Consider the following 8,598-nt stretch of genomic DNA (forward strand, 5'->3'; position numbering starts at 1 on the left):
ACAGATATGATTCACAGTTTCAAACTCCCTTAAACCTTTCTTTTACTGTCTATGCGTAAACCAGACGCTGGCGACGCCTGCTGGTCACACGTGTGTAAATGCAATCAGAAGCCAATTCCAAGAACACTGCAATATTTGGAATATGTTTTATTATGTATAATCATATACATACATATATATATATATATATATATATATATATATATATATATATATATATAAAGAAAAGATATTCTAAACATATTCAATTAACACACGTGTGTGTATGTGTTAACGGAGTAGGTGAGGGAAAATAGTAGCCAAAAAAGGGCAATTAATCTTTCATAATCATGTCCATCAAAGATTCTCCATTAATTAATAGATTAAGAAAAAAAAATATTTTTAGCAATGCTTTAACTGTAAATTCAAAGGCTTATTTTTTATGATACTTCATGAAATTCATTATTGTTACTAATGATTTCTTTCAGAATGTACTCTGACCACTTCTAATTGACCACTATGAAATTTCTGCTCCTGTTTCCTGGGTTTTACTCCACCATGGCTGTGACGACCTTGCAGAGTTTTCGTTGCTTTGCGGTATGTGATTTTGCTTTTGTGGCAAAGAGGCAAGGATGCAGGAGTCTGCAAATAAACACTGAGGCATGCTGGGGCCGCTGCCACACCTGGGAGGTGACCAAAACCTGCTTTATTCAACTTATTTATAGAACTGTTTTTTAAAAAAGAGAACAAGTGGTGTATATGTTTGTGTATTTATTTCTGCGTGACGTGTTCTTGCATTGTGTTTTATATCACAGAGGCCAGTTCTGGAGCCGCCATATATCCAGAGGCACCACCATGTCTGTACCTACACCTGACAGCACGTTAACCAGGCTGTCACCCGGGTGTCTCCCCAATCTATTATTACCCTCAGGCCTTACAGTGTGACTGTACCTACTGCTCCTCAAACCACAGAGTATGAAACCTTTTAAGGGCACATACACACAACTCATTCGTACACATTCTCTTCTATGCTTATTATATTAAAAAAAATATGAATATTGTTATGCATTAGATGTAATATACTTAAACATGATTTAAAAATAAACCATACACAGAAACCATCATGTACTCCTTTATTTTGAAAGATTAGACACATTTTATGCAAACATCACCAAATAAAGTACGTAAGATACATTCTTTATGTCATTAGGTGGCATCGATATTAGAAAAGTGATTTTATTTTATTATAGAGTATCTGATGCTATCTGCTATTGGTTTATATTGAATTGTTTTATGTAGTCTTTTAACTTTCTGTCTTTACACCACATTCGAGAACGATTCACTCATGCTATTTCCAACTGTGTTATCTTAGAACATTAGATACAAGATAAAAAGAAAAGAAGATTATATTATTTTATTATAATAGGTTTTTATTTTTTTTATGTTTTTGAAAGAAAATCTCTTGACTTAAGGTCACCAGGGCAGCATTAAGTAGAAACATTAGTGCTGTAAAATATTACAATTTACCATTTTACATTTTTTGTTTTGGTTTGTTTTAAAATGTCATATATTTATGTGATGAGAAAGCTGAATTTTCAGCAGACTTCAGTGTCACATGATCCTCCAGAAATCACTCTAATATGCTGATTTGGTGCTCATATTGAGTATTATCAATGGAAAACAGTTGTGCTGCCTAATATTTTTGTGGAAATTGTGATAAAAAATTTTTTTTCCAGTTTTATTTTATAAATAGAAAGTTCACAAGAATATGATTTATTTGAAATGGACTTACTTAAAAATACTTAAAAATACTAAAGATTTTACTGTCACTTTTGATCAATTCAATGTATCCTTGCTGAATTCAAGTATTTAATAAAAAAAACAAAAAGCATATTTTAAAAATGACACACTAGTCTTAGTTGTCTAGTACAGCATGAGTGACGCGTTCTTTTACGTGGGTTCTCAGTAACGGGATTTGTGGCACATGTTGCACCGACAGGCACGCGCAGTCAAGATCTCGATATCATCATGATGACGGCCTTGAGGACAGTGCAGACGAACTTTGATCTGAGAAAAGACCGATGGAAGAATATTATCATCAATAAACGATTTCAGATTTCTTAATAAAACATGTTGACGATATATTTGTCAATGCATTTGAAATGATTTACCTAATAGAATAAAACAGACTAGATTATTATTGCATGACTGAACTGGTGGAAATGGTTTGACCATGGTGACAGTGCTGTACCTTGGCATCCTTGCTAATGGTGCAGCAGCGGGAAGCAGACGTCATGTTGCGGGTGAAGTTGGAGGCCAGCAGCACAGAGTAGCGCGAGGGGAACGCGCTGGACTCACAGTAGCCCACGCACGCGTACACCAGCTGAGTTCCTCGACAGGTCCCTCGCTTGTCCGTCCGTATGGTCACGTTGATTGCTGTGTGTAGACAGAGCGGTAAATTAGTACTTTTTTCTTAAGAATGACTTTGACTGATTCATAAAAATGAGGTCTAAACTCACGGTAAAGGTGGCAGCCAGGAGTCAGGGCTGGGAAACTCCAGCCAATAGGCATTAGCAACCCCACCAGAAGCATAGGCAACAGCAGCACTGCCAGATCAGATGAGACGCAGCGGAGCATAGTGATGTTCACCTGCGAGAGTTCAATAGACAATTCAATCAGAATTCACTCAAATTCCACTATGTAGTAGAATATAACACCAATGCAGAAATTTTGCTTTCATACATTCTTGGTAAATGACACATATTTTAATATTTTAGTGCTGCATGATTTCATACCGTTTACATAAACATTTAAGTCATTTTGCTCTTTACAATAATAATTTCTCTAACTGTGAGAACGGACCAGACTTTCCTGACTATTGTCTCGGGAGTTCATTATTGAGAGTTGTCAAAATAATCTGAAAATAAAATCTGCCACTTTCCCAATCACAATGTGTGTGAAGGTTTCCATGCCGTAAACGGGTTTGTATTTGTTTACGATTAGAAACTACATTTTATTATAAACGGATGTGTCTGGTTCATCATGTATGATTTAGCCTGTATGTGAAACAATTCAGAACAATTATATATGTTTTTTTTTGTCCAATATAATATAATTACAATATAGCCTACGCTAGAATTTCTTTCTTTCATTTTCTATTTTGAAAAGATTTTTTTGAAAATGCAATCCCGCACACTATCAATTTTTGCTAAATATATTACAGTTTATTAACAAAAGCATACGTTGCTTTTTAAAAAAAATAAACTTCAATATTTAGCAATAATTGATAGTTTGGTGGATTGCATCTTTATATTTTGGACTTGGCAGTTTCGTTTGTCCTTTTTTTACCACACACCTATCGTTTTTTCAAGTTTCGAGTTTGTGTTGAAAAGATTTTTTAAAAAGTTATTTTTTCACTCAAACTCATAATTAGACTTCTTTATTATTTAGAGTTTCTTTATTAATTAGAATTCTATTTTGATAGATTATCCTTTATTTTCTTTCTTTGCCTTTATTATATAAATACACACGCACATAGTAAACTTACATGAGCAAAATATATCTCTATTTTAAATATCTATCCACCAATCTTGAGTAAGTAGGCTACATGCATGAATGTACACACAGATCTAAATATAATTAATTGTTTAGAGCAAAAATGCGAAGTTGCCTTAGCTGCTGATTGGACGGATGGATGGATAGATACATTAAATGAATTACTTTTCTCTCGGGAAAAAGTTTCAGAAATAACTTTAGTCCACAGCATAAACAATAGGTAACAGAGAAATCAGCATTACAGTCTTACATTAATATTAAACTCACACCAAGACATCCACATTACATTATTTAATAACCAGACTTAAAGGGAAACAAGCAAAGTTTACCTGTAGATGTGGATCCTGCTTCAAAGACAAAGTGTGTTCAGATAAGATCTTGACCTCGGACAGGTGTGCAGGTGTGCGGTTCTCTCTGACAGAGCACATATATGTAGTGCAGGTAGAACTGAGCTCAGCTTCCAGCATGGTCACACCCACTCACCAATGTGTCCTCGTGCATGTGGATGTGGAGAACGGGACCCTCCCCATTGCCATTATACCACTCTTTTAATGCACTTGCTGTTGTTCCCTTTCAAATCCATTTATTTTTATGTTGCCAAACTTTAAAACCGTTTGCATGTGATTTCATCTCTCATGCTCTGGTCTTTGTCATTCACGATAGGGCCAAATCATCTCAAAATAAACTGCTTTTGGTCTGTAAATCCATGCACAATATCTGTACAATTCATATGTGAATATGCACACTGCATGACAAACAATATAAACAACAAATGTAAACGTTTAATGTTTTGAAATATCTAGAAATTTCAGTGATCAAATGGATTCTTAGATCACTTTTAATTCGAAAGTTATGAATCATGCCCATTAATTGCAGTGACTAACACTGCAGATATTGTGTTGGCAGAGCTGGCATATACTGTATCTGTATTACAGTGGAGTTTTGGTCATGTAAACATCTTATTCAAGACATCAACCTAAACAGTTATTTATATTTGCACGTTTAAACAAAAGTAATCATGGGTTGTATTAAACACTGTTATGAGAAGTCAAAATACTAAAGAAACACATTTTTGGTTAAGAAATATATATATATATTTTTTATAAGCTACTGTGACTGAAATGAACCTTTTCATTAAGATATTACATTTTCTTCCTTAAACTGATTCCTAGGAATATTTTTTTTTTACTTTATCAATTTTCTATCCTTAATGTTCCATTTTTATGTCAGATTCTTACATTCTTTAAATCAATTCAATAACAATAATAAACTACAGGTCTGTTACCATTCCAATGATCTTTGCATTGCAGAAGCTGCATTTGTTTCATGCAACTCGGAGGTTACATAAATGCATTTACACTGCATTACAGCTGTAAAAATAATACTAGTTTTAAATAGTTTTAAATATAAAATAGAGTTTTAAATATAAAATGTTGGGAAATTAACTGAATGAACTGACTGAATGATCCTTTTAATTATGTTAGGTTTAACTTATTCGGCAGCAAATCACTGTCTTTGAATCATACATTCAACTGAATCATTAAAAATGTATTTATTCAGGAACAAAACAAGTTACTGTCTTTATTAATTGGGATACTTAATGTTTGCTCAACCAATTCTTTCAAAAATGCAGATTCAGTCAGTAACGAAACAACATGTTCCTCAAAGATGTGCAAAGGTTCTGTTGTGCCTTTGTTTGGAAATTTTTTCATAGAGCATAAACAGACAATATCATCAGTTAATATTATGTCTAAACTGTAAGTCACTTACTCTTATTTATAGCCCGAACCCCTGTTCATTTTCATTCTCATTTCATTGCATTCTTCTGTATTATTAAATACATAAATGAGAATTAGTGAACATGTCAGGACTTTAAATGGTATATACTGTTCAGAAGTTTGGGGTCTTTTATGCTCACAAAGGCTGCATCTATTTTAACAAAATTCAACAAAACAGTAATATTGTGAAATATTATTACAGTTGAAAAAAAAAGGTTTTATTTTAAAATGTACTTTATTACTGTAATGGCAAAGCAAAATTTTCAGCAAGCAGTGTTATATGATCCTTAAGAAATCATTCTGATAAGCTGATTTAGTGCTCAAGAAACATTTATTTTTATCAGTTTAATAGTGTTATGCTGCAGAAATCATGATCCTTTTTTTATGGATAGAAAGAATAATTTACTTTAATAATTTTTTTGAAACAATGTCAGTCTTTACTGTTAATTCTGATCAACTGAATTAATCGTTGCTGAATAAAAGTATTCATTAAAAAAGGATGTGCATGTAAATGTTGTTGTTGATGCTGATATGGTCCTTGATCCTGATGCTATTTCAGTGCAAAAGCTAAACTGAAGTCCTTTACAATGCATTCCTGGGTGCTGACTATACTAGCAAACTAATATTAATCCATTCACTTTCTAACACGCACAATTCATTATGTCATTGGAAAAGGAATGGATGACATAATTCAACATCCTCTAAACCCACCTCCCCACAACACACACACTCAGCATGATTCATACTTCAAGGTCCCCAGGCTTTTTATCACAGAATGGAGTGTAATTATAAAAAGATATTAAGATTTATGCAGGGGCAGCTTCTCAAAAAAACCTTCAGAGCTTGATTGACACGGAGGTTTAAAGGTCGAGATATTGATATAATCAGCTCATCGAGTGAAAACGTGAGGCCATGCCCTTTCCTGTTGTTTTGGCAGCTACTATAAAGCGCGAGCGGATGTACTAATAATCGAATTCTTCATGACTCTACTGGTTTCCAGGTTACAGTGATACGTAATCTCTGAAAATAAAAACCACAGAGATAAATCTGGGCATTTTCTTGAGTCATGAACCCAAACTTAGAAGTCTTTGACAGATACAGGAGAGCTTCAACTAATTCTTCTTTGATCCTGTAATAATTAGCAAATGCAGTCAGAAACAGGTGTGGATTTTGAGACAAGAGGATCGGGCGTGTATAGCCTTGGCCGATGACCTCACCTTCTTGAGAGTGGTCTGCCCCACACACACTCAATTTAGTGAACGCTGTAACAACATGCACACACTCAGATACACAGAAACACAAAAAAGCAAACAAAACTCGCTGTTCTAACGACTATTCAGTTGAACACACATAATAGAACATACAATGTAATTTCAGGCTTACTGAGAGTGACATGCAACTAAAGGAAGCAACCATTTGAAATATTATGAATTTAAAACACTAAATGAACACAGTTAGAACAGTTATAGACAAGTTTTGAAGAATTTACATAATCAGAATGCACAAATGGCACAAATGCAATGAAATAATGGACCAGGTGCTATTCAAAACTTTGAAGCTTAAAACTGAAGCAGCTTTTTTATTCTTCTCTTTATGTGTCTAGGAATGATGGTTGGGATTTTTTCATTTTAATATGCAGGACTCTTATGGAAGAACAGAGAAAGGGGAAACAGCAAGTTGTGAAAACAGTATGAAGAACATGCAGAAAATATGTCTATTTTTAGTTTTCAATCTCAGAACTTTATGGAGATTCAAACACTTGGCAGAGTTGTTGTTTTTTGGTCTGTAATTTGTTCCAATTCCATTCTACATAGTGTAAAAATGACACATTTAAAATTATTTAACTTCATATTTAATATCTCACAAGAGATTTCTCACCTGGCAATTCTAGTAATGATCCCAGTGTCCTTTACAGTTGTTGAATTTAGGTCAAGACTTTCAGGGGGAGCTAAACAATGTGTTAAAAAGCCCACAAGTTTCATTATTTTATTTTATTATTATTTTCAACTGATAGACTGATATTGGATGATATTTCATCATTTTGAAATTACCCAGTAACTTTGTTAAATGTTTGCCCACCACTTAGTTACTTACAGATTCTACTGATGACTTTGCCAATGAATAATGAACTTGATTTTCATTTGTTTGTGAAATTTGAGTAAATTTCAGCTTCATTTCAGCTAGTGAGTACATCTCATTTGCTAGCACTGGATTCTTCTACTGGTATAAGCATCGGCCATTGAAAGCCCGTATCGGTTGACAACTAAATATCTGATTATTTGATGGTTAAAGGGATAGTTCATTCAAAAACTAAAATTCTGTCATCATTTACATCATTTACTCACCCATCACAGTTGACGGTAGCCCTTGACTTCTATATTTATTTATTTTTACATACTACAGAAGTCAATGGTTACCGTCAACTGTTTGCTAACCAACATTCCTCAGAAATATCTTATTTTGTGCTATGACAGTATTTTCATTTCTGTGTGAATGAACCCTTTTAAACCTCAAAAAGAATAATGCTTTGATGACAAATTACAGAAAAAAAAAATGTGAGCAGAATTGTGGGGTTCTAAAGGCTTATTTCTCCTAACATTACTTGGGTTGGATCACTAAAAATGAGTAAAGAAAAATGAATAATAGGAAAGACACTAATATGTTGAATATGCAATTTACCATCATGCACATCTGGTACTGGTAAACAAGTCACATGTGAGTCAGCATGAATCTACAACAGAATAGAAACACAAGAGAGAAATGAAGAACATACCAATGATGGATGTGCTCACAAATGAAAAATACATGAAACAGGTTTTTTATTTTTATCAGCTGCTATAATTAACATAATGGAGTAGTTATGCCACCTGAATGAACTTATATGTCAGATTGTGCACCCTGCAGGGGCAATTAAAAGTGATTAACAATTGAGACAGTGTGTGTGTGAGTGATAGAGAGATAAAACTGGCTCCCCAAAACAAAGGTTCATACACCAACCTCACTGCCACAAACCATCGCTTCTGCACTCTCCTGAAAGAGAAAGATTTATTTGTTCTCTTTTTTTGACATATCTAATTCCTGTTCCCTTTTCCAGGACATTTAACATAAAAACAAAAGACCTGTCTTAAGCAAGTCTGCAAGCGTATGAGCCTGAGGGCTTGCACACATACACACAAATTCCCTGTGAAAAGACATCTATTTTCGATGCTGCAGTAGGTGAGTTGTGTTAACTCCACCGAATTACTGGAGTCCTCGCCAGAATGAACCAACATCTTAATTTTCTAAT

The 8,598-nt window shown here is 34.0% G+C and overlaps 1 protein-coding gene across 1 annotated transcript; it reads right to left on the reverse strand.

Annotated features, from left to right (window-relative positions):
* Window positions 1–1,896: 1,896 nt before the first annotated feature.
* LOC132097058 (glycoprotein hormone alpha-2-like) lies at window positions 1,897–3,923 on the reverse strand. Its single transcript, XM_059502694.1, has 4 exons — window positions 3,864–3,923; window positions 2,499–2,628; window positions 2,231–2,415; window positions 1,897–2,046 (listed from the first exon to the last, which is right to left on the reverse strand). The coding sequence occupies exons 2-4, from the start codon at window positions 2,614–2,616 to the stop codon at window positions 1,942–1,944; spliced, it is 408 nt and encodes a 135-aa protein (XP_059358677.1). The 5' UTR covers window positions 2,617–2,628; window positions 3,864–3,923; the 3' UTR covers window positions 1,897–1,941.
* Window positions 3,924–8,598: the final 4,675 nt, after the last annotated feature.

Source organism: Carassius carassius, chromosome 2, assembly GCF_963082965.1.
Source record: "Carassius carassius chromosome 2, fCarCar2.1, whole genome shotgun sequence".
Lineage (NCBI taxonomy): Eukaryota > Metazoa > Chordata > Actinopteri > Cypriniformes > Cyprinidae > Carassius > Carassius carassius.